The following is a 26,529-nucleotide window of genomic DNA, read 5'->3' on the forward strand; positions in this document are numbered from 1 at the left end:
TCAAACACCCCAGAAATTTTCTGCGAAAGTGTAACCCAGCAGCACAGTGGTTTTGTGAATAAAACTTCACCCACCTGCACATCAGCCTTATAAGTTTGCACCTATACAAACAACCAACTCTTCAGGTTAACAACGGAAGTCTTTTAGCCTTCTTTCACTTCACTTAAACTTCTCAAATGCACCCCATAATGCATTCAACACATTGCCATACTTTATTAACAACAATCAGCCAACCAAGAACACTTAGAACATGACACAATCAACTATTTTATTACATCAAAGGGAAGAAATACAAAACTTGCCCACTTAGGGACTTACACAGACTTGTTCACCTTGAACCAAGACTTAGCCTTACAAACACTCTCATATTTTGAGTCTGTCACTTACATATGCAAGCCTGCCGAATTTTCCATGCCTTAAGGACTATTTATACAGCAGCTTTACTTGGCCAAACCGTGCACAAACGTTGCGCACGCATGGGACAGCCATCTGTCCCGTGGAGCAGTTCTGTAACCGCCAGTAACTATGCTAACTGGCTAGTTCTCTTCCAACTCGCGCCAATCATCCAACTCTTGTTGTCTTACAGTTATGAACCTTCTCCCGCGCTTATAAACCCCCTTTATAACCGTTCTTCTTTGCCTCGCGTGTTTGGCATGCTTGTGAAGCTCGTAACCAACTCTTAACCGTCACTTGAGCTGTATTGCATAACTGTTGCGCTTTACTGAATTTAACCTTGATCCTTTGCTCAGCCGCCTTGGCCTGTCAATTTCTTGCTCTAAACTAATGCACGGACCATCCTTGTGCTTTGATCATCAAGGCCAACTCCTTAAACTCACTCTAGTTACTCATGCGTCATGTATGCTTCACTTCACCAATTTGTTTGACAATCACAATGCAACTCTTGTTTGCTTGTTTGATCATCAAGACCAACTACTTAAACTCACCCTAATTACTCATTGTGCGACACTTGCCGCCATGTCATAGGGTCTCCATAGCATATTTCCATTCTTGACTCTTCTAGTCAGTCTCGTGGTGACCACCACTATCGGTACTTGGTAGTCTTGTCTTGTGGAACTCAATTTTATTTTGGATCGAAACCCTAGATATTATCTCTGAAGTGAAAAGCATCAAAAAAATCCTGAATCCATTTCGTCAAATGTTTCTAATGACCACCACTACCAAAACTCAATTTTATTTTCGATCCAAACCCTAATATTATCTCCGACTCTGAAGTGAAAACCATTCCAAATTCCTGAATCAATTTCGTAAAATCTTTCTAATTTCTTTAAATTTTTTTTGCAATTTCAATTTTTACGATGTCCGAGATTCGAGCACGATTGATTCATCAGGAAAGTGATGTACTGATTTGGACATTCGGTTTGGGCGGAATCGGAAAAGGACAGCTCCGGGATCATTCACCTATTCTGTTGATGGTGGATCGTTCATCTGGTAAGGCCTGGGATGCCGGAGTAGAATCTTGGCCTGTTCTATGGCATACACCATTTTAAGGTTTGTTTTTTTTTTCTATTTCGGATTTCTCCATTTTAGATTGATTTTGGTATTTGTGGATTTAGATTCATTTTGTTGCTGTTTAGAGAGATTCATGTGTACTGCCTGGTGTTGAAGCATTTAGGGATTTTTGTTTATTTCTATGTTTTAAAGTACCCTTTTTCAATTTTGTTGTAAATGTCCATAATTCATAGTTGGTAGCTTGGTGTATTCATGTCATTTTGATTTTTATTGTATCTGTGTGCAGACCAATGGATTCCTTCTGAATTTGTAATTTTGAGTTATTGTAGATCTATTAAGTTTTTACATTAATAGATTTTTAGTTAATAGAGCTAAGATTGGGTCTTCTTCCTGGTGGTTTCCTTAAATCATCATAGATTAACAAGAAAAGGGCATTTTCCGAAACCGTTCACATACCTTACCTATATATACAGGGAGGAGTTACAGTGGTAAATGCAGCTTCAAAGATTACAGGATAGTTACTTTCTGTGTCAAAAATTTAAATGGGCTTTCTAAACTTGTACTTTAAAATTTGGTGTTGCTCCATTGCAGGATCTTGAGGAAGAAAAAGTGCAGTAATGTTGATAAAATTATTCCATTTTCTCTTGGATACTTCATGGTATGCCTCTACGGGTCTATGATTGCAGTTGGATCCGTGTCATTGTAGCTTTTCTTATTTGAAAATGACAGAAAGAATCAAACCATAGATCTTATCAGTTGTGGATTCCATTGTCCTATGTGTGACAGACATGACAAATTTGACAAATGTTCAAATATACTCCCGCCCAACAAGCAAAGCTCGGAGAATTGCTCTGACCATCACTTAGATATTCCAGTGTCTCTATTTCCTGAACTTCTTTATGATGATTCATCTGAAGAGGCTCAGGCTGCTTGTATGAGAGTTACTCCGCGGATCCTCATGCACACGCCTCCAGACTTTCTTAAGACAAAGCATAAGTTCACTAAGGAAAACTGATGTGGCGTCACTACTTTCTATGCTACCAGGAGTCTTTGCTCTTGCACTTTTCCAAGGTAATAGGACAGAAACTCCTAGACCTTGTGTTGCAGTTTTATCACATATGAACCGGATTTACCAAGCAGGATATTTTTGAAGCTATATTACCGTTACTGGTCCAGAAACTTGTGGCAAGGCACCAGTATATTCACACAGAAAAAAAATATAGTATAGCCATTCAATATACTCGAGTAAAAATTTATTTTCAGTAAATTTTATTATGGTATGATTTCTTTATCATCTCCTTTGCATTAATCTATTGTAGTGTCTATGTTGCAGATATAAAGGGAAGCAAGACTAAAGCAGTCTACAACATTTCCTAAGAAACAAACTCAAAACGAACAAAAACAGGTTGGAGCAGCCTGAAAGTGCTGGACCTATGGGTCAAAATATCTCATTGCGATCCGACAAACCAGTACTATCTCAAACTTCTGTCTAAGAGAGTTGCTGATAATGCTAAACCGGCACGAAAGGGAGTAAAGCAGAAATTGGGATCAGGGCCATGTCCCAATGTTCGAATCAGGGATGTGGATGATACTTTCTCAGATATGGAGGCAGGATTTGAAGATTTCCAGTCCGACATAGCTACGCAAGAGGAAAAGATGGGGTTGGAAAATGATTTTGATGCTGATAAGGATGTGGTAGAAGAAGACATGGGAATGGAGAATGATGTCGGTGCTACTGCTGATAAGGATACGGTGAGGCAACACCATGATAAATTCCGAGGCAAGGAAGGTGCAACCATCAGTTTCTTGTTGCCAGGTTTCTATGTAAGCATTAAAATCAAGGCACCGAGATAAGGGTTGGGACTATTAAATCTCCGGACGTAGTAGCAGCTGTTGACATGGCTGTGCTTAAGGACGCTGTTGCTGTTGGAAAACAAGAAAACAGGCTAGAAGAGCATCCAGTGTTTGTCGGACTGATTTTCCTCGGGTTTTACGGCCATGACAGTGACATATCTGTTGTTACCACAGAGTACATGTTTTTTTGCAAATACCAGATGTGGACGAGTCCAGTTCCAGTGGTAGCTGGCATTGCCTCAAGCCTTGTCTGACGTCTCAATCTTGTAATGTGTATAATTGCAAGTTTCTATTGTCAATAACTTTTGGAGTGTTTTTGCCATGTGGCCTGCATCATTCTCCTTTTAAGTCAAACACTCCTACGTCTCTTTCATCAGCAAGAGGATTCTGACTTGGAACGGTACCTTCTCCACGTACTCTTGAGTTGCTGCTGTTGCTTCCGTTTCTCTCTTACTCACAAGTAATTTCTTTCTTCCTTTTTTAATTTTTTTGTTCTTTGTTTTTGTTTCTCTTTTCCTTGCTTGTGTGTTTCTATGCGTATTAATGATGTGATATATGTACATGAACCAAGATAAAATACCAGTTGAGGTTCCGTGTGGCATTCATCACATCTCTGAATTATCCAAAAATCACAAAATCTACTTCTAATTTGTGTAAGAATTCTAATATCACTGTAAGATAATTGTTATTGCCTTTTCAAAAATCATCATATATTTCTTCAAAAAACTTGTTATCAGCATCGTTGTTGATTCTATTATCTTGTACATCTGCTGAGGTTCAAGCTCAACTGGTTATTCACGAGTAGTTAATCATAGTAGTGATAAAGATCCAGATTATGAACAGATATTCTCTTGATGGTGGTTAAAAGGAGTTCTCTTTATTCTGTTTTTCAGAAATATTCTAGTTACTTGACAAGGAAGTACAAATGGGTTCTATATTGATTTTGACATATGGCATGAGCGGAATCGGAAATGGAGATTTTGTATCAGGTAATTTTTCATGTTCTTTCTTCAAAACATGTGGCAATTGTGAGTGTATGTTTTTTCAGTAAAAAGAGATTTTCTTATTTTTGATGTTGTTTGTGAAAACAGACTATGTTGTTGGGTTTATGCAGTTGAAGGTCTGTAAACCAAGGAAAATGGTGCGTTAGGCATTTGCAACTTGAAATTGGTGAACAAAGCATTAATGGCCAAATGGATATGAAGATATTCAAAAGAAAAGGAGTCTTTCTGGCGTAAAGTTGTGGTGGGGAGGATAAAGACAGACTCAAGTTGTATTGTACCAGTCGAAAACAAGGGTTGAGCTGCAAGCTCTGATTCGTGTTATATTAAACAATGAGAGAAGCATCAGATTTCGTGATTTCTACACCCGTAATGGCTGGCAGCTGCAACTTAGAAAAGCACTTAGGGAAGGTGACTGAAGTTGGCAATTTAGAAAAGCAACCGGCTAATCCTAGTACAACATATGGGAAGGTGACTGAAGTTGGCAATTCAGAGACAGAGTCTCAAACCTTAGAAAAACATTGGACATATGCAAGAAGGAGAAAGAACTTAGGCAGACAGGGTATTAAACCAAAGCAAGCAGCAACCAGTTATCTTAATCCTTTTGATATCTTATCTCAAGAAGGAGAATCTGCTAGTTTGATGATGGGAACTTCTGGAAACGGGGAAGAAGACTGTGGCAGTGAACCAATGGATGAAATAGAGAATAATGTGACAGTGGAGACTTGTGAAGAGTCAAATGAAGAATCTGAATTTGGAACTGACAAGAATGAAAGGTCTTCAAGTGATGAAGAAGGAACTGGAAAATTGAAGACTCTCAAGGATATATCTATTAGACAACCTATACCAAAAAACCAACAGGTGGAGAATCTTTTGAAGGTAAGTGCTTTACTTGGAGTCCAGGGAAGTAAAAAAGATGAAACTAAAAACATCTTTAGTGAAATTGTTGAAAAACATAAGAGCGACAAAACAGCGGCTGATAGAGAACTTGCGAAGCTAGGTTGGAAAGGAGAGCAGCAAAATGAGAACCTAGGCAGGGGTAAGAGAACTTCTGCTAAAAAGAAGAAATAGGAGGCATGGTGTGTTAGTCACTCTATGTAGCTTGCCGTTGTTTTTATGTGTTTTTTTTTGTTGATGTGCTGCGAGGCATTTTGCCTTGCGGTTATTTGTGATGCCTTACATTTGCTTAGGCCTTTGTGCACCTAGAGTGCCTCTTCTTCCGTACCTTCTTTTTTTCCTTCTCAATAAAATTTTAACCTTTATCCGTCGAAAAAAAGTTAGAAAAGCACTTGATCCGAGAGTATTGATCTACTTAAGCTGAGACATGATTTGCGAAGCATTCAGTTTACCAGAAAGCCTGAAGACATGTTGCGCAGGGTAACAGATTCAGTCTAGATGAGCTGTATAGAGAACTTGTCAGGGACCAGTGTGACAATATCCTGGATGATGCTGTTAGCCAACTACTAGATCACATGGCTCCCCCAGTTTTTCTTTCACCATATGCTGCAAGAATAGGAATTCAGTTGCAGCCGCGAATCTTTGTCTAATGTGTAGTCTGGAAGTTGAGGAAACTGCCCATAGCTGCCGTGTGAAGTTGCTTTGTTTTCATTGAGTTATTTCATCCAGTCTCTTGGTCTGCAATGGGCTACCTCTTCCGATGTCAAGTCACAAGTGTTGGCTTGGAAGAGAATTACCAAGTTTCCATATCCGTATGCAATAATTTGGGAATATTGGACTAATTTAGTAATAGATTGAAGTTACTGAATTGAACTGTGTAATTTACCTACTACTATGCGATATTATTAACCGGAAAGTACTACCGGACGGCCGTGCTTTCGACTCCCGAGAGCATAAATAGAAAATGGAGACTGTAAAAGATTTATGACGAGATAAGAAAGACCACAAGGATTTATGATATTGGAATGTGTGGCCAGGAGGAGGGGGTTGAAGTTTCTTGTTGTGGATATGGATGTCTCTAGGAGAGATCTGAAGGTGCTTCAGAGTTTCTTCTGAGATCTGCACAAGTCTTGTGAGTAAGATTTCATGTGCTGCTGCATCAGCAGGACATTTATCAGTAAGAATTTTGACCAGTTGAGTAAGTTTATTAGTTATGTGGTCGACATCTTTGATGAAGGTTTCACCAGTCATTTTAGAATACACATAAAATCCATTGGATGATACCGATCGTTGTACTAGGTAGAGAGATGATTGAACACACATGGCAGCTTATTTCTTCTTTAATTCCTTACTTATAACCTTACAGAGAAGACTACAACAATACGAGAGAAACCCTAAAAGAAAAGCAACTAACATCACTATCCAACACGGGGTTTAAACAACACCACAAATTCAACAATTAACTTAACTCGAAAGAACTGTTTAAACTAAAACTATAATTTATTACTTTCAGCATCCTATCCTCAGATACAAGCAGCCACCAGCAGGTACACGACCAAATGCTACTGATAATAATGATTCTTCAGGCTTAGAAATTACTAAGCGGAATGGAGTCCTATTGGTCCTACGGCTGCTACATCTTGGCTAAACCGTCTGGCTACAGCTGCATAGATTAGAGTCCGAGTAGCATACAACACTGACACAAATTAAATTAGTAATCCTCACCGGTAGAATTTAAATATTTTTTTTGATACCGGCGGTAGAGTTTAATATGCATCTGAACTCTACAAAACTTGTGAATATCAAACTCTATAACATGAAATATATACAACTTTCCATCACTTTCTCTTGTGCCGGTGTTTAATCTTCAGACGACGTTCTCTTTTCTGTTTCTTCTTCCCTTCTCTCGGTTTAAGGTAATACTGGTTTTCTTTTGTCATTGATAATCCTAAGTTTTGATACTGGTTTACTTTGATAATCCTAAGTTTTGTCGTGCAACTTTTTTTTTTAATTTTCTGATTGTTTTAACTTAAGAAGACGACGATGGGTGACCAAAACTTGGATACAAAGTCAGAATTATCTCCATCTGAAAAATACTGCAAAGTTGGTGATCAATGTTACTTAAAAACTTTCAAGGGCTACCCTGTTGATCATGAGTGTTACATACAAAGTATACCAGTTGGTTTTAGATTTAAACCAACTGATGCTGAGCTAATATCTCATCACCTCACTAACAAAATCATAGGAAAACCATTAGATCCTAACTACATCCAACAGGTAAACATCCGCGACTACGCACCTGCGGAGCTTACAGGTATACATGCATGCATGCACATATTTATGATTCTCACATACTTGTATATATTTTTAACCAATACTCGTGTTGTTTTTCTTTTTCATGATCAATTAATAGATATGTATAAGGAATATGCTGTGGATGGATCAGAATGGTATTTCTTTACCAAACGAGAACGAAAATATCCCAACGGGAATCGTCCTAAACGTGATGCTGGCGGCCGTGGAGGATATTGGAAAGCTACCGGGACTACTCAGGCGATTAAGGACGAAAATGAGAGAGAAATTGGGTCTAAAAGGACTTTGGTTTACTATAAATGGGATGATAAGGAGTTACGGATCAAAGGAAACGAAACTAAGACTGACTACAAAATGCACGAGTACGTTGCGTCCGCCCCAGCAAAATCTGCTGAAGATCCTGACACTGCTGATATTGAACATTCAATCGATCAAGGCAGTAAAGTGAAGGCGGTAAGTACGCATATAAATTTCGGTGCAGTTTATAAATTCTCATTTATTATCTTTGATTTTGCTGCAGTTTATAAATTTTGATTTGGTATGTTTGATTCTGTTGCAGTTTACAGATTTTGCCTTGTGTAAAATATATTTGAATCCTCCTAGAACGACAGGAAACTCAGAACCGGTCTATACTCCAGCTAATTCTGATGATAATAGTGAAGAGGAATTCGTCGATCCGTTTCCATATTTTGGAACTGGTCTAAGTCCATCGGAGGAAAATGAACTCTTTGAGAGGGAACTGATAGAAGAAAATCAAACAAACGAGTACTTTAATAATCTACCAGACACGGACCCAACCCATCCAGATTTCTATGATTTTGATGGTCAAGAGATTCTCACTGATGAGCAACTCCCCTTTATGAGTTGTAACCGGACACATTGTCCAGTTCCCACGCCACAGAAGTCACGTCAACGGCGGCATCAGCGCAAATAGCTTAAGATAATGTTACACATCTAGTTTCCCATGCAGCTTAGATGTATAAGCTTAATTGAGTACTATTTTGTATTATAATCAAGCATCGGGTTCTTGTTCTTTCTTTAGAGGCATCGGACATGGGTTCTTAATTTACTAAAATCTAGTTTCATCATAGTTAATTTGCGTTTATTTCTTATATTTATTTTCGCCTGAACCAACAAACTATGAAGGCGATTTGGAGTGTGGTAGTTGGTAACGCGGTATATATATGGAATTCAACCTATTAAACCAAGTGTTCATGTGACTTACTTTAATATGTTTGTGAGCTCTATTTTGTTGCTTATTTATATCCATATGTGATTGCTTCTTCTCAGTTGTGCCAAACCTATCTTTATCTGTTTTTTGGGTCCACTTAGACAGCTATTCCTACTCGATAAGTTAGCCAGCCGTGGAACAATTCATCATTATATTGCATGCATGATATTCTAGTTGCTAAGTTTTGTGAACGTGACAATTAAGAGTTTAATGGGTCACGCACACGGTGGTGCCTAAAGCAAGAAATGACTTATTCATCATTGTATGATTATTATTATACCTGATATAAGAGAGATGACATACAAAAAAAGAGAGATGCGATACAAAGAGCTAATAATCTGTATGAAACTTTGTTTCAGATTTTAGGTTTTTCTTTTATCTCTTTTTTTGGGTTGTTAGCATTTGCCTTATTTTTGTGTTTATTTAGTGCTTGTACTAAACAAAGTCTTATGGACACTGGGATTGTATCTTTTTGCTGATATCTGATAAGCATGTCCTTACAATATACATTTGCCGAGGGAAAAAACGAGAGGCTAGCTAATAATCTGTCTATTTAGTCACACACAAGACGTAAGATTAACATTGTCAATTCAAACATGTATATTCACACATCAAATGGGTCTATTGAAGCAACATTGTTTTTATCTAGTGATGGTCATGAGTTTAGGAGTGTTAGCCAGGAAAAAGATGGAAAATTCAGGACAACTCATGTCAAATGTTGTAGTTGCAGGAAATCCCCCAATTACACCCCTTGAATAATCTATAAACTAAACTATGAAACCATGATGAAGAACACTTGTAAGAGTTTTATTAAGTTTAGAAATCAATACAAAGAAAGACGATAAAACCCTAACTTGGGGAGCAAATAACTTTCTCTCTCCTAAAGCTCTATCTCAACTCTCCAAAAGGTCTCCCTCACTACAGTGGCGGTTGGTCCTATATATAGGAGTTTTACATAGTGGAGGACAACTAATAACGCCCTTATTTTCGGATCTGACGTGCGATGTTCTCGCATGCTTATGTTGGGTCCTCTCGCACGTGTTTTTTAACTTCGCACAACTTCCACACTTTGCTCGTGACTTTATGACGTCATCAGTTTCGTGATTCGGGATATGCTATGTGCAAGTGAGATCGCTCCCTTATAATTATATCGCTTCGCGTGGTAACTACGTGTGCGATATTTTACCCCTACATTTTTCCCCTTCTCTTAGCGGTCTTTGTTGAAGAAAGAGCGATGAGAAAAAAATTTCTTAGTTGCTTTCGCACCTTTACATATCATTTTCCGCACCCTCTTAACTTTTCATATTCCTTGACCGACAATACTCCGGGATCTCGGACTTAACTGCTCCACGTGTCGATCTCATCAACTTACCTTTGGACACGTTACAATGGATCTATGCAACTGTCGCTTCATATCTTCTCACCCGTTAATGCATTCATAAAAGTGGATTTCGAAAGAAGGAAAGAGAATCCTTTATATATCCCCCTTCGTTCTTATCTTCTTCTTTTTACTTTTTTTCTTTCCTCTCTGTAACTTTTATTTTCTTACTGCTGTTGTTTTCCTAATTGATCTTGATCCTTATTTCCCTTTTTTTTACCATATCTCTCGCTTTTCTTTAAGCTCCCATTTGTTATCTTTGTATCGTCTTCTTGATCATCTTGATCATCCATATTATCTTGACCGTCTTTTCGTATTTATATTCCCATTCTACAAAAACAACAATAGGGCACAAGGCAGGGTGGAAAATGGTTCAAGACTTTGAGATACTTGAAGTTGAACTCAGAGATATAGGTTTTGAATTATCCGTTCCTCCTTTATCAGGACCTACTTTGGCGCTTAACCCTAAATGGTTTGAGTTTGATCAATGGAATGATCAAAAAATCATCATCTCCTTGGGGCAACTTCTCGCTGGCCTCCCTATTCCTCTCTTGGATCTGCGAATTCCTCTGTTCTATAAAATTTTATCTCATGAGAATTTTAAGCGTGCGACTTTTCAGATGAATGGGGATGCTATCAGGATCATGGTGGAGTTCGCTCACTGTAAGGCTGGGTTCACTAGTGGAAAAGGGGTTTTTAATGACCCATACCCCGACCTTCAATGACGGTCAACGGACCGTGGACCGGTCAAGATATTTAATAAAAATGCGGACAACATCCGAGTGTTAGGCTTAGTCTTATGGGCTAGATATCTAGCTGCTAGATTGGCCATCCACGTCAGCCTGGGAAACCTCCTAAGTCCTATGGTATTGCTAATCTAGCAGCGAAACGCTGAATAAAACAGCGCTAAACGCGGAATGGTTCGGCGCTACATAATTTTATTTTTTAAAAAACTAATCGTTATCTTTATCTCCACCTTTTTCCTCTCTCTCTCCAATTTTTTCCTCTTTCTCCCTTTTTTTCCTCCCTCCATCATGTTTTCCCTCTTTTTTTCCTCTCTCTCTCACTCTTTTTCTTCTCTCTCCATCACATTCTCTCTCAAAAATTAGTAAAATATATAGAGCGCCGAATGGTTCGACGTTTATATCACTTTTTGAGCGTTGAACGGTTCAGCGTTTCAATCTCGATGATAGTTGGACTGCGAGCACTTGTTAGGTGAGAGAACTATCAACTATCACTGTTAACTTTTTTCCAACACTTTTTTCTTGATCTACGACACTTTTTGGTCAATCTAACAATCCAATCTAGCTCATAGGGGTTAGCCTAAATGTTGGTCGTTGAACAAAAACATTTATTGATGTTTTATTCCTTGTTGAACGACCCACACCGTGAACAGTACACCTAGTGTTTTCCACGGTTCAAGTCGCCGCTAACTCCCTCACCATCTCTCTCCCCTCTTTAATTCGTTTTATTTCTAACTCCAACAGAAGAAAGAGAAAATATCTCTTCTTCATCTCACTCCCTCTCCTTTTCTTGCTAACTCCGACATAAGAAAAGAGAAGAGATATCTTCTCAATCTTCTTCTTTCATCTCCTTGGAAGAGAAGAGATATCTTCTCCTTCTTCTTCTATCATGTGAAAGCTTTTTTTTCTCACAAATAAAAGAGCAGTGTAACTTTTAAGGTATACTTTGACTGTAAAATATTTATTTGTAATAGATGTATGTTTTTCAATATGATTTTGTACTATATTTTCTTGTAATTGATCGTTATACTTTAATGAGTTAGAAGAATTGGGATATTATTGTGATTGGGTTTTGGTTATTTTTCTAATTTCAGGGATTCACCAACAAAAGAAGAGGAAGAATCAACTGATTTACCAGCAAATAAGGTAATTTAACCTTCTTTTTTTTTTGTTTGCTTCTGATTTTGATTTTAGTGGTTCGATTTTGTTTTCATTTTTGGGGTTTTCATGAAAATGGAACCTTAAGTTTTTAATTTGGGTTATTTTAATTAGATTTTGTACTCATATGTTTACCTAGGATGTTTTGTTTTGGATTTGTTTTGATTTTGTTGGGTGAGATTTTAGGAATTTATTTAATAACTTTTGTTTGTGATGATCTGGGTACTTATTGTAGGTGCGAATGCATATACATTTTCAGTGCAAGATGGAAAAGATTCAGGTGTTGTTCTTGCTGCTACTAAGACTAATAAACAGAAGAACCCTCTAACTTTGGTGCAAAAACTGTCATGAAAAAGGAATTCTTTAGAATGGCTAAGGCTTGTGAACCAGGTAATTTAACAAAACCCTTCTCTTGCTTATCAGATTTTGTAATAGATTTTTGATGGATACATGGATAACTTGATTTTATAGGGCACTGGTTGTGCGTTCCACAAAGGCGTGCAGTGCGATGGTTGCTGGGTACAACACCTTGGTTTAAGTCCAAAGTGTAAGAATATAATGCCTTTTTGGTTCCCTTCCATTTAGTTAAAGAATCTAATTTAAGCTAGCTATTACTTTTTTATTAATTTGATTACATGGGGAATCTCTTTGTAGGAGAGCACTATTTGCTTCTCGGTATTAGAGAGTGATGCTGAGTACACCAGAATGATAAACCTCATCTTTTACCAATATCCTCGCCCGATTAGAGCTACAATATTGTGTTGTCAATATAGAACAGTTTTAGCATTTAATTTCAGACATGTACTGACAGTTTTCTTGTGCTTATATTATTTGTAGCATCCTTTTTCTTAAGGTCCAGCTCCACCCATCCCGTAACTACCACATATCTTGCAGGCCGTGGGAAGAAGCAATAACTCCCATATCTTCAAAGCCATTTCATTCAAGATGTAAACATTCAAGATGGAACCCGGGTTGTCCATTAACTTCGTTCACTAAAACATGGCGTTTGGTCAGCAATGGCACGATTCCATGGCCCTGCGGATCAGAACTGGTATGGAATGGTGGATACCAGTTTACTACTACGGTTTTAGTTTCTGCGCAGGTGAGCTTTTCTTTTAGTCTTCTGTTTTTTTGCATATTGATTATTGGGTTATCAACCTTAAGAAATTATTTAGGTTTGGTTTGTTTGTATTCATCTTTTTGATTTAGCATCTCTGTGAATTCGCTTGAGTTTCTTGTTTGATAATAATTGCCTTCTTGGAATTAGCTTTTAGTTGCTTAGAAATGCTCAAACCGTTATCTTTGTTGGATTCTGCAGCTGGTCATACTAAAGATATTGCATTTTTGAAAGCTGATGCATGTATTGTGTAATGGCTAGATGATTGATATTAGATCCTATGATGTACAAATGTGCAATTGCAACTTTATGATGACATGTATATCTAGTCCTGTAGTATAGACGTGGAGTTCATGTTTAGAAGCAAGGCTTTTACCTTAAATCCTGACAAAGATCTTATGGGAATCAATTTTGTTTCTGGAACGTAGGATCTGTGTGGTTCTTTCTGCCTTGCTGGTCAATTGTTATACGAACAAATGTTAAAATGATTTTGAGATGCCTGAAGCGAAGTTAGTATTTGGTTTTCAGCTGATACTTCATATGTATACATACGTGTGCATCTACATGATAGAGTTTTATTAGCCTAGTTGTCTGATACAGTTTCATTTTTATCGTATCGAAACCAAAATGAGCCATACTGTTCCATGATAAATCTCTTGCAAACAAAGCAAAATCTTGATTGTAGAGTATAACTTAATTGTGTAAGTTTGTGTCATGTGCAGGCAAGAAAGTTTGCTTGTAATGTTGAGAAAGTTGAAGCCAAAGAAAGAAGTCAAGGTGATTATTGTTAAGAGTTCTCGTCCACAGGGCAGGTTGGGAAGTAGTGAAATTATTTAATGAGGTCATATTGAGCACATTTGTGTCCCAGTCCATGCATGATTTTTGATTGCATAGATTTGGTTCGATAGGAATTGGTTAAGTGTGTATTTATCGAAGTTTGGATTGTTTTTTCTTTAGCGTTTGGCATTGTTTAATTGGTTTAGTGTTGATATTTGATTACAGCTTCAGGATGGAAAAGTAGATGAAATTATGCGTGACTTTGATGAGCCTGGAACTCTTGCACCAACTGGATTTTCTATTTTCCACTAGTTCTAGTATCCTTTCCAAATCTTCTATATATTATATACTTTCCAGTTTATTTGTATGAAGTATTCCGATCTTTCAATAGATTCTAAGAACTAATTCACACATGCTCAAAATCTTGAAGCATATTCGGTTTTAAGTCAGATCTCTGTTCTTTGTGCCCAGGAGTTTACATGATATGAAATATGACCTTGCTTTGGTAGTTATTCGATGCAATCCTGTCTCTCCATCTTGTTGCACTACACCAAATTTTGGGATTAGTGACAGAGATGAGTCGTTACTAAAACGGGTTGTAACGGCCGTCGCCTGTGTTCAAAAGTCGGTGTTACATTTTATTTGTAGCAGATACGTGGCCGTTACGAATTCTAGTTGTAACGGTTCTAGTAACAGCTGTGTTACAAATTCTGGTTGTACGGTTGTAACGGTTCTAGTAACATCAGTCTGGCCTATACGAATTCTGGTTGTAACGGTTCTAGTAACACCAAGTTCTTATTACGAATTCTTCTGTAGCAACGAGGTCGCAACAAGTTGTAGTCGTTACTAAATGGAAAATGAGTAACAGGCTAGAGCCATTACTACGTGACAATGTGAAACAGCTCACAGCCGTTACGAAAGTTTTCGTCAGACCAAAAAAATTAATGCCGGTCAACATTGACCTGGTCAAAATTGGTCAATGTCTACCAATTTTGACTAGGTCAATATTACTGACAGTCCATTTTCTGCAGGAAATAAGCCCGAATTCCTACACCTATCCATCCATCATCCACACTCAACTCTATCCATTCTCCATTCATCATTCACACTCAACAATAGTTTCATCATCCATTCAATTCATATAACAATCAATCAATTCATATCAGAAAAAGGAAATAAATTCTTCTAAGTACAATTTCATTTTTTGTTGCTATGTATCAAGTTCTTAAGTTTCTTCTAACATAAACCACTATAAGCATATTATTTACAAACTTACAAAGATAACAGGATCTTATCTTTCTTTCCTGCATTGTGGAGACGTATTAGCATTGTAACCCACATTCTTTCTTCCCACTGCAAAATCAAAACAGACCTACAGTCAGAAAACCAAGCAGTGGAGATTGGATAGTCTGGCCCCATCCATCCCTGCAGTTAAGTGTTAGACAATGCAGAAACATTACTTCAGGAACTATCACATCTCTAAAAGATACATATAAACTGCGGGTAAGCAAAGACATGCATGATGTACAGAAAACCAATCTGCACTACGAAAAGAAAATGCACAAACAAGTAAGACTGCAAACATCACCAGTAAAATCACTCAATTACTTGTTTAGATTCTTTTGAGGATCCTCACCTATGGCTATCCAGTTTGGTTGCAGTTTGGATGAAGCAGAAAGAGCTTGTTTTCGGCAACTTCAGCTGCATCCATAATCTTGCCTGCATTCACAACCCTGCATTATTCACTGATGAGTACACTCTTCTTTGTACCTGCTTGCCGAGGTGAGTATTAATGCTTGCATACCATATGATGAAGAATCAATAAAATAAACAATTCAGATAGAAAAGCAGAACAAGTTTTCCGCTATTGGTTAAACTTCTGGTAACCTTAGACAACTGGGGCTTCAGCTCCAAAGGTCGAGGCAATGGTACCTATCAAAGAGTAATACCAATGAGCCATATCACCCACCACGTCCTTACAAGGTCCTTTTATACTTCCTACCTGCTTCTATATATGTATGGACCGACATTACGACAAGGTTCACTTAAGCAATAAAACAAAGAGCAACAGAAAGTAGCTCCAAAGGTCGAGGCAATGGTACTTATGAAAGAGTAAGACCAGTGAGCCATATCACCCACCACGTCCTTACAAGGTCCTTGTATACTTCCTACCTGCTTCTATATATGTATGTACCGACATTACGACAAGGTTCACTTAAGCAATAAAACAAAGAGCAACAGAAAGTGATAAAACAAAGAGCAACAGTAGTAATGCCGTAGGATAGCCTGGTCTAACCCGACATGAAACTTTTTGCAAACCTCCAACTCACTTAGAGATAACATGAATTCTCTTGTATATGAAATCACTGGCTTCGTCATGTATCCCATTATGCTACCAAGTCATTACTCAAACTAAGCAGCAGATACTCAACAATCAATCATAAAGAGTAAGGCAGCATAAGTAATAGTTACCTCGAAGCTTTCTCCGCAACCAAGCACTGACCTTCATTATACACACTCATCGTGTGATTCCACACAAGAACTCACTCTCTAATTACCTCAATGAACACAAGAACACTTGGCATACCCTATGCAGAATATAAGGGTAACACAAGATACAGAAATAAACCAACTGAAATCAAGATAAAAAAGAGAAGATCAGGCACAGTATGTTAGAAGTGAAACAAGCTTACCCCTTGAATCCTTTTTCCATTAACAGGGCACACAGGTCCTTTAGCCTTATCGAAACCAAATAATATTTGTTAGATAGGTGTCCTGTGAAGTGTGAATGAAGAAGTTGTAAGAGGAAATAACATTATAATGAACCTACATACAGCCTCATCTAGTCTAATCAAACTAAATAATAGTTCCAACTGTAGCACCCACATTATCAAATCACCGGTAATGATAGCAGTTATGATCTGAGCAAATAATGTATTTGTTGGTGAAGTGGACGTAGTAGCTCTTGTCCTAGTTAATAATACTGATTCTGGCTCTGTAATCGGTCTTTACCTCTGCAATCATTATAATGCAACAATAAAGATAATTGTTATTAGTAATTTTTTACATCAGAAAATCAAATGACAAACCCAAAACCCCTTGAACGCGCAGTCTTTTCATCCCCATATAACTCTTGCCTCTCTGCAACCATCTCTGCAATTTCACCATCTAACTCAACTGCAAATGCTCACACAAGCACCCATTTCAGCTAAATCCTTCCATCATCACAACAAACAACAGACTTCCTCGGCAGCTTCTTGTTCTTGACCATCTCCTCTTCCATTTTCTTCTTCTTCCTGTAGCCTTCTAATTCCACCACTGTAACAAACTCAATCCACAATTCCTTGTCAGAATCGAATTTATACCTTCAACCCCATCAAGAACATATGTTAATTCTATATGAGATCACAAATTGAAAGCTATCTAATATCAAATCAATATTATGGATAATACAGATTTAATGTTTCTAAAATAAAATCAAATCATAAAACAAATACCCAACAAAAAACCCTAAAATCAGTTCATTTTTTAATCCCTAACATAGAAATTAACATAAATCAGTTCATGTTTTAGAACTTATACCTTCTTAGTTGGCAGAAATTCTTTAAATTCTTCAGTACGTCAAAACCTAAACTGAAATCAGAAAAAACAAATCAAATTAGATCTAATTGAAGAAGAATGACTAAAATCGATTCACAGATGAAACTAATCGTATTAGATTAACAGATTCACAGATTACAAACCGTATTAGAAAAAAATATATGAAACCCTAAAATTCGAAAAGCCTATGACGATGAACACTTACGTAGATCGATGATTAAAGATTATTGAAGATGATGGAGAAAACAAGAGAGGTTTTTGTGATGGTTTCTCGGCTAATCGATTGAACAAAAAAAAGAGAAGAGAAGAGAAGCAGGAGCGGAAAAGAGAGAGAAAAAAACATGAAAAATGAAGCATCTCGATTCACTAAGGTAGGAGATAACCCTTACGTGTGGGAGGAAATATCCTCTAGTGTTACTCATTTTGGGTGGAAACACAATAGTACGCGTGTGAATGGCACACGCACAAACTCCAGGTGTGACGACACAGGTGTGACCAAGCGTGTGACTGGCACGCCTATAACAAATTTCGTAACGGCTCTTCCCTGTTAAAAATTTCAAAAACATTAGTTATGGCTGTTGCCTGTTCGAACATTTTGTAACGGGAATTGTAACGAAAAATTCGTAAAGGCCCATGCGCCGTTACGAATTGCTGTTACGATTCCGGGAATTTGGTGTAGTATTGGTTCTCATTAGATTAGGTTATAGTATCATAGTTCTGTTATGTACCTTTATGACTTTGAATTCCTTAATTGTATCTCCAGATTTGGAAGTTTTGCACAGAAACTTCTTAAACATAATAAGCACAGAAGACCAGGCCATGTATGCGAAGGTATAGTCATGATTAATTATAATGATAAGATGCAAATTTACATTATTTTGTATCTAGATTCAACCCTCTGCTAACAAATAGTTAATTTTTGGCAACATTCTACTGTGTTCTCCTGGATCCTTCTTGATCTGGAACTGTTGTTAACAGATTGAATAATCTTACTGCAGCGTGAGCTTCATTCGATTCTACCACTTTTTTCTTCAATAAAAGCTTAGCACCAAACTTTTATTTCTCGTCTGATTGTTCCCTCATTATTATTGCTCGCTCTTGCTAGCAACCAGTTAGGCTTCAGTGGGTATGTACAGATTTTGTTGCAAAAATAGTTGAATCTGAATGCTATTGTGGATTCCAGGGGTTACTTACTTGTTAAAGATGGATTCGATTATATGAAAGTGGCATTTGTAGGGGATATCAAAGCTCAACAAAGAAGTTTGAGGTTTGTTTCGCCAGCAAACATGCTCCATCTCCTAGTTTGGCTATTACATAGTTTTGTTTCTGAATGTAACTTGCTTTTCTTGGTAGGTCATTGATAAGAGATGGTTATTGAGAAACACAAATAATGGACAAGCTCCGCTCGGACCCAGGTAAATAAAAGAACCTATCAGCTAAGCATCATTCCTAGTTATCATTTTAGTTGTTATTAGTTTCTCCAAGTCTCATTACAAATCGTATTAAGTTCAAGATTATATTTGGGATTTCAGGTTTTAAACTTGGGTTTGTGAAACATACAACAGAAGCATTGGTGATCTCCAAGTAAGCATTGGTATTTGGTTTTGGAATCTCCAATAAGATCAGACCCCAACATGAATGCTTATAGATCCATTTTTCTTCGCTGGAACCACGAATGAAGCTCCTTCAATTTTGGCAACTGTGGGAGATGAAGAGTGTTGGGATGGAGATATTCGGTAATAATGCTGGTTTTAACACTTGTTTAGTGGCTTTTCTTGTAAGATTACATTTGTTAGATTTCCAGATTTTAATCCTTTTTGTGTAATTTGAAACCAATGAATCATTGAATGTTAAATTGAATGATTATCTATGTCAATTTTAATTTGATTCTCATTTTTATTTGATTTGAATTTGGTTTTCATTTGATTCTCATTTGAATTATAATTTGAGTTTCATTTGATTCTCATTTGAGTTTCATTTGTGTTTGATTTCAGATTTAGTCAGATTCAGTCAGGCCAGACAACCAATCTGAATCAATTTATTTTTATATTAATATTTTTATCTGTGACTGATTGACGTCAGTCATAAAGTATTGACAGTTAAAATCAGTCGTTAATAGATTTTCAACGACCCATAGTGACACGTCATAGATAAAAAAGACGCTCAAACATCGACCCTTTCCCCGACCGATAAACACAAGAGAGGTTTTTGTGATGGTTTCTCGGCTAATCGATTGAATAAAAAAAGAGAAGAGAAGCGGGAGCGTAAAAGAGAGAGAAAAAAACATGAAAAATGAAACATCTCGATTCACTAAGGTAGGAGATAACCCTTACGTGTGGGAGGAAATATCCTCTAGTGTTACTCATTTTGGGTGGAAACACAATAGTACGCGTGTGAATGGCACACGCACAAACTCCAGGTGTGACGACCCAGGTGTGACCAAGCGAGTGACTGGCACGCCTATAAAATTTTTGTAACGGCTCATACCTGTTACAAATTTCAAAAAAATTACTAATGGCTCTTTCCTGTTACGATTTTTTTGTAACGGGAAATTTGTAAAGGCCCATAAGCCGTTACGAATTGCTGTTACGATTCCGGGAATTTGGTCTAGTGTTGGTTCTCATTAGATTAGGTTATAGTATCATAGTTCTGTTCTGTACCTTTATGACTTTGTATTCCTTAATTGTATCTTCAGATTTGGAAGTTTTGCAATGAAACTTCTTAAACATAATAAGCACAGAAGACCAGGCCATGTATGTGAAGGTATAGTCATAATTAATTATAATGATAAGATGCAAATTTACATTATTTTGTATCTAGATTCAACCCTCTGCTAACAAATAGTTAATTTCTGGCAACATTTTACTATGTTCTCCTGGATCCTTCTTGATCTGGAACTGTTGTTAACATATTGAATAATCTTACTGCAGCGTGAGCTTCATTCGATTCTACCACTTTTTTCTTCAATAAAATCTTAGTACCAAACTTTTATTCCTCGTCTGATTGTTCCCTCATTATTATTGATCGCTCTTGCTAGCAACCAGTTAGGCTTCAGTGGGTATGTACAGATTTTGTTGCAAAAATAGTTGAATCTGAATGCTATTGTGGATTCCAGGGGTTACTTACTTGTTAAATATGGATTCGATTATATGAAAGTAGCATTTGTGGGGGATATCAAAGTTCAACAAAGAAGTTTGAGGTTTGTTTCGCCAGCAAACATGTTCCATCTCCTAGTTTGGCTATTACATAGTTTTGTTTTTGAATGTAACTTGCTTTTCTTGGTAGGTCATTGATAAGAGATGGGTATTGAGAAACACAAATAATGGACAAGCTCCGCTCGGACCCAGGTAACTAAAAAAACTTATCATCTAAGCATCATTCCTAGTTATCATTTTAATTGTTATTAGTTTCTCCAAGTCTCATTACAAATCGTATTAAGTTCAAGGTTATATTTGGGATTTCAGGTTTTAAACTTGGGTTTGCGAAACATACAACAGAAGCAATGGTGATCTCCAAGTAAGCATTGGTATTTGGTTTTGGAATCTCCAATAAGATCAGACCCCAACATGAATGCTTATAGATCCATTTTTCTTCGCTGGAACCACGAATGAAGCTCCTTCAATTTCGGCAACTGTGGGAGATGAAGAGTGTTGGGATGAAGATATTCGGTAATAATGCTGGTTTTAACACTTGTTTAGTGGCTTTAGTTGTAAGATTACATTGGTCAGATTTCCAGATTTTAATCCTTTTTGTGTAATTTGAAACCAATGAATCATTGAATGTTAAATTGAATGATTATCTATGTCAAGTTAATTTGATTCTCATTTTTCTTTGATTTGAATTTCGTTTTCATTTGATTCTCATTTGAATTCTAATTTGAGTTTCATTTGATTCTCATTTGAGTTTCATTTGTGTTTGATTTCAGATTTAGTCAGATTCAGTCAGGCCAGACAACCAATCTGAATCAATTACTTTTTATATTAATATTTATATCTGTGACAGATTGACGTCAGTCATAAACTATTGACAGTTAAAATCAGTCGTTGATAGATTTTCAACAACCTGTAGTGACACGTCATAGATAAAAAAGACGCTCAAACATCGACCCTTTCCCCGACCGATAAAACAAGAGAGGTTTTTGTGATGGTTTCTCGGCTAATCGATTGAACAAAAAAAGAGAAGAGAAGAGAAGCGGGAGCGGAAAAGAGAGAGAAAAAAACATGAAAAATGAAACATCTCGATTCACTAAGGTAGGAGATAACCCTTACGTGTGGGAGGAAATATCCTCTAGTGTTACTCATTTTGGGTGGAAACACAATAGTACGCGTGTGAATGGCATATTCACAAACTCCAGGTGTGACGACCCAGGTGTGACCAAGCGTGTGACTGGCACGCCTATAAAAAATTTCGTAACGGCTCATCCCCTGTTACAAATTTCAAAAAAAATTAGTAATGGCTCTTGCCTGTTACGAATTTTTTGAAACGAGAATTTGTAACGGGAAATTCGTAAAGGCCCATAAGCCTTTACGAATTGCTATTACGATTCCGGGAATTTGGTGTAGTGTTGGTTCTCATTAGATTGGGTTATAGTATCATAGTTCTGTTCTGTACCTTTATGACTTTGTATTCCTTAATTGTATCTCCAGATTTGGAAGTTTTTCACAGAAACTTCTTAAACATAATAAGCACAGAAGACCAGGCCATGTATGCGAAGGTATAGTCATGATTAATTATAATGATAAGATGCAAATTTACATTATTTTGTATCTAGATTCAACCATCTGCTAACAAATAGTTAATTTCTGGCAACATTCTACTGTGTTCTCCTGGATCCTTCTTGATCTGGAACTGTTGTTAACAGATTGAATAATCTTACTGCGGTGTGAGATTCATTCGATTCTACCACTTTTTTGTTCAATAAAAGATTAGTACCAAACTTTTATTTCTCGTCTGATTGTTCCCTCATTTTTATTGCTCGCTCTTGCTAGCAACCAGTTAGGCTTCAGTGGGTATGTACAGATTTTGTTGCAAAAATAGTTGAATCTGAATGCTATTGTGGATTCCAGGGGTTACTTACTTGTTAAAGATGGATTCGATTATATGAAAGTGGCATTTGTAGGGGATATCAAAGCTCAACAAAGAAGTTTGAGGTTTGTTTCGCCAGCAAACATGTTCCATCTCCTAGTTTGGCTATTACATAGTTTTGTTTCTGAATGTAACTTGCTTTTCTTGGTAGGTCATTGATAAGAGATGGGTATTGAGAAACACAAATAATGGACAAGCTCCGCTCGGACCCAGGTAAATAAAAAAACCTATCATCTAAGCATCATTCCTAGTTATCATTTTAATTGTTATTAGTTTCTCCAAGTCTCATTACAAATCGTATTAAGTTCAAGATTATATTTGGGATTTCAGGTTTTAAGCATTGGTATTTGGTTTTGGAATCTCCAATAAGATCAGACCCCAACATGAATGCTTATAGATCCATTTTTCTTCGCTGGAACCACGAATGAAGCTCCTTCAATTTCGGAAACTGTGGGAGATGAAGAGTGTTGGGATGGAGATATTCGGTAATAATGCTGGTTTTAACACTTGTTTAGTGGCTTTTGTTGTAAGATTACATTGGTCAGATTTCCAGATTTTAATCCTTTTTGTGTAATTTGAAACCAATGAATCATTGAATGTTAAATTGAATGATTATCTATGTCAAGTTTAATTTGATTCTCATTTTTATTTGATTTGAGTTTGGTTTTCATTTGATTCTCATTTGAATTCTAATTTGAGTTTCATTTGATTCTCATTTGAGTTTCATTTGTGTTTGATTTCAGATTCAGTCAGGCCAGACAACCAATCTGAATCAATTTCTTTTTATATTAATATTTATATCTGTGACTGATTGACGTCAGTCATAAAGTATTGACAGTTAAAATCAGTCGTTGATAGATTTTCAACGACCCGTAGTGACACGTCATAGATAAAAAAAACGCTCAAACATCGACCCTTTCCCCGACCGATAAAGCAAGTCATTTAACTCGTATCTATGACTTGCTTTGACGGTCGCGAAAATGCTATTTTCCACTAGTGATTAGGATCCCTTTACCCTAGAGAATACAAGAATGAAGCGTATGCTGATCTGGAAATCAATCCTTTTAACTATACTGTTGAGAGCTTCTTCGCTAACTACGAAGTTGTGATTATGAAGAGTGAATCGTGCCGCTGGGATGTTCGTTTGGTAAGGAAAGATGGCATCGCAGAGAATGAGAGGATTATGCGAGATGTTTATTTTCACGATAAGACTAATCGCACCGCATGAAAGTCTAATGACAATCGTTGGGACGTTTATCTTGTCCTCCTTGAGGGTCCTTACATTACTGGTTTTGCTGCTGATAAGTCGGTAAATCCTCTCCCTGAGGGTGTTTCTTCTTGTTCCCCTTGGGATTTCAATTGGATTGAGAGAGAAACTGTGGTATACTATTCTAAGCTTCTCTTGTTTACCAATATTCCTTTATTCATTTTCTTTCTCTTTGTCTCATTAGTTTTCTTATCTTCAGATTGCCAAGTTGAAGAAAGATTTTAAGGCTCACGGAAGGCGAGGCACGCTGAAAGCGCTGCGTTCGATCATTGATGAAGTAAGAAACACCTTTATTCAAATTTTAACAATATTGTTGCCTCTATTTCTTATCTTCATATGTGTGCGAAGGTGGACGAGTTAGATATTGGTGGCGTTGATGATGAAGACTCTTCTGAGGGTGAGGAGGGGGTTTCTTCCCGTGCGAAGGCTAAGGGAAAAACTATTGTTTCTAAGCCCTCTGCGAAGAACAACAATAAGGGAGCGAACCCCAATAAGAAAATAAATATCACTTTTACTTCCTCTTCTCCTTCCCCTTTAGTTTCTTTCTCTCAGGGAGACGAGCTTCCATTCCATGATGATTCTGCCTCAGCTTCTCCCATGGCTCAATTATCTCTTATCTTCAAAGACCCCCTCTCTGCTGCTGGTGATGATGATTTAAATCGTACTTGTGAAATGATTTCTACCATATGCAACGCTCCCTATTTAAGTCATGAATCTCTGCGAGGATCTGCCTCAGCCATATCTCCAGGATTTCTATCCGCCATGGGTTCTTTGGTATGTTTCTTCTTTCTTTTGTAAGTTTGTTTCGAATTAGTATTTCTTCTTCTCACTTCAATTGTTTTTAAATTCTCCCGTTCCTTTATCGTTACAGATTGCGCTATCCTCTCATGCGGCTGCCACTGACTCGCAGAGAAAAGTTCTCTCCTTAGAAGCTGAGTGTCAGAGCTCTCGCGTAAGACCCGAGAGGCAGATCAACTTCGCCAAAGGAATAACCAGTTAATAGGTGCATTTCTTTTCCCTACCTCATATCTTATGACTTTATCTATATCTTCATGTTTTTTCAACTACTTATACTTGCAGAACTTTATAATTTGACCGAAGAAGCGGCTAGTCTTCCTGATGATGATGATGCCCTTTTAGAGCTCCTTAACGCCTTCTTGGATAATTTTCCCATTCATGGTTTAGAGAATCTTAGTTGGGAGGAACTGGGAATGAAATATGAAGCCCTCATTTGTGATCACAGACCAATGTTAATTTCTAATAGAACCTTTCAACGTCGCGCCCGTGAGGATAAAGAGAGAATTAGAATTTTAGAAGCGAAAAAGAATACTCTTATTACTGAGAAGGATCAGGTAGATGCTAATGGTGCGAAGGATTTGAAGGAATTTCACTAATCTCAACTCAAGATTCATATAGAAAGGGACCGATCCATAAGTGAGAAGAATACTCTTCTCGCTCGTGAGAATAAACTTCTCTCTCGTCTTCTAATAGAGAATGATGCTGAGTTTGAATGAGATGCTAAAGTCCTTAATAATGCTAGGCTGGGGTTGGATACAAATGTTATTTTAGAATATGACCATGCATCTCTGGTTAAAACTATCCTTTCTGAAAAAGAAGGTTTCTCATTATCTTTGTTAACAACCTTGCCCCTACTTTTATCTCTTAAATTATTTACGTGCGATCCCGACGCTTGTAATTATCTCTTCGCAACTGTTGAGAAGGAATTCCTTGAAAAGGAGAAGAAGTATCTGAGGGATATTGATAGTCTTCAAGCGAAGTCCTCTACTGAAATTGAAAGATTAGAAGAAAATTTTGCAGCTCGTGTTACAAAGTGTCGCAGACTTAAGAAAAGGCTCAAAACCACCATTTCCAATCTGACCAAAGATGTCATTCACATACGTGATGAGGCTGTTAAAGGAGAAGTAGGCGAGCTTTGCGCTTAACATCACATTCCTATGCCATCATATTACGAGTTTGAGGATCCTTAAGACAATGAAGAAACTTCTGACATCTCTGATAGTGATGTTGAATATGAAGATACTGATGAAGAAGATTGTGATTCTGAAGCTGGTGAAGATAATGCTGGCGAAAAGTAGTCGTCTTTATCCTTTTCTTTCTCTTTTCTCGCTTGTTGTATCACACCTTCTCCCTCGTATATACTGATTATTCTTCATCTTTTAATGGATGTCATCTTCCTTCCTTACTTATGCTTCTTCATTCCTCTCCTGGGTATTTACCAAAAGAAAAACAGTTTCCTTTCTAGTAATTTGTGTTAGTTTAGAAATGACTTATAGGTGTGAATATAACATTATATGTGTATAAGTCTATCATATGTATACGAATTATCTATTTCTAACATGTTTGTCAAAAGGCTATCATGCTAACGTGAATAACATATTCCTGTTTTGTTTATATTCCCATTATTTCCTCTGTTATTCGCGGGAGTATGATTGCCTCTGTTAAACCCTTAATTCTATACAATACCTTAGTAATTCTCCTTTTTTCCTCTGCGAGTAATATCGCTCAAAATCATTCATGGTTTTGTTTTGTGTTTTTGATTATACATTTGTATCTGCTTTATTTCATCCTGCAAAAATAATGTTAGTGCGGTCCTTTGTGTTTGTTCATGAGGTCTTAT

General features: G+C 37.1%; 3 protein-coding genes and 1 long non-coding RNA gene across 8 annotated transcripts; 3 read left to right on the top strand and 1 right to left on the bottom strand.

Annotated features, from left to right (window-relative positions):
* The first annotated feature begins 1,074 nt into the window (after nucleotides 1–1,074).
* LOC113344456 lies at nucleotides 1,075–5,608 on the top strand. 3 transcript variants are annotated; one of them, XR_003357829.1, is made up of 6 exons: nucleotides 1,075–1,509; nucleotides 2,062–2,128; nucleotides 2,257–2,541; nucleotides 2,804–3,784; nucleotides 4,218–4,313; nucleotides 4,416–5,608. XR_003357829.1 is itself a non-coding variant. In XM_026588424.1 (5 exons), exon 5 carries the CDS (start codon nucleotides 4,659–4,661, stop codon nucleotides 5,394–5,396), a length of 738 nt encoding a protein of 245 aa, XP_026444209.1. In that variant the 5' UTR covers nucleotides 1,076–1,509; nucleotides 2,062–2,541; nucleotides 2,804–3,784; nucleotides 4,218–4,313; nucleotides 4,416–4,658; the 3' UTR covers nucleotides 5,397–5,608. The 3 variants fall into 3 exon arrangements, 2 of the variants coding, with proteins under 2 accessions (XP_026444209.1, XP_026444210.1); XM_026588424.1 differs by having other exon boundaries at nucleotides 1,076–1,509; nucleotides 2,062–2,541; XM_026588425.1 differs by having other exon boundaries at nucleotides 1,076–1,509; nucleotides 2,062–2,541; nucleotides 4,439–5,608.
* Nucleotides 5,609–7,265: 1,657 nt separating this feature from the next.
* On the top strand, nucleotides 7,266–8,469 carry LOC113344374 (NAC domain-containing protein 72-like). Its single transcript, XM_026588363.1, has 3 exons — nucleotides 7,266–7,536; nucleotides 7,636–7,988; nucleotides 8,095–8,469. The coding sequence occupies exons 1-3, from the start codon at nucleotides 7,266–7,268 to the stop codon at nucleotides 8,467–8,469; spliced, it is 999 nt and encodes a 332-aa protein (XP_026444148.1).
* A 3,215-nt stretch (nucleotides 8,470–11,684) lies between these two features.
* On the top strand, nucleotides 11,685–14,405 carry LOC113344302. 2 transcript variants are annotated; one of them, XM_026588309.1, is made up of 7 exons: nucleotides 11,685–11,826; nucleotides 11,982–12,033; nucleotides 12,281–12,435; nucleotides 12,517–12,592; nucleotides 12,883–13,147; nucleotides 13,885–13,974; nucleotides 14,165–14,405. In XM_026588309.1, exons 3-6 carry the CDS (start codon nucleotides 12,393–12,395, stop codon nucleotides 13,951–13,953), a joined length of 453 nt encoding a protein of 150 aa, XP_026444094.1. In that variant the 5' UTR covers nucleotides 11,685–11,826; nucleotides 11,982–12,033; nucleotides 12,281–12,392; the 3' UTR covers nucleotides 13,954–13,974; nucleotides 14,165–14,405. The 2 variants fall into 2 exon arrangements, with proteins under 2 accessions (XP_026444094.1, XP_026444093.1); XM_026588308.1 differs by having other exon boundaries at nucleotides 13,885–13,939.
* A 750-nt stretch (nucleotides 14,406–15,155) lies between these two features.
* Nucleotides 15,156–17,876, bottom strand: LOC113344296. 2 transcript variants are annotated; one of them, XR_003357741.1, is made up of 7 exons: nucleotides 17,745–17,876; nucleotides 17,522–17,572; nucleotides 16,826–17,257; nucleotides 16,633–16,714; nucleotides 16,412–16,527; nucleotides 15,576–15,672; nucleotides 15,156–15,292 (listed from the first exon to the last, which is right to left on the bottom strand). It is a non-coding gene; the product is annotated as an uncharacterized LOC113344296 (long non-coding RNA). The 2 variants fall into 2 exon arrangements; XR_003357740.1 differs by having other exon boundaries at nucleotides 15,576–16,527.
* Nucleotides 17,877–26,529: the final 8,653 nt, after the last annotated feature.

This window comes from Papaver somniferum, unplaced genomic scaffold (assembly GCF_003573695.1).
Source record: "Papaver somniferum cultivar HN1 unplaced genomic scaffold, ASM357369v1 unplaced-scaffold_76, whole genome shotgun sequence".
NCBI lineage: Eukaryota > Viridiplantae > Streptophyta > Magnoliopsida > Ranunculales > Papaveraceae > Papaver > Papaver somniferum.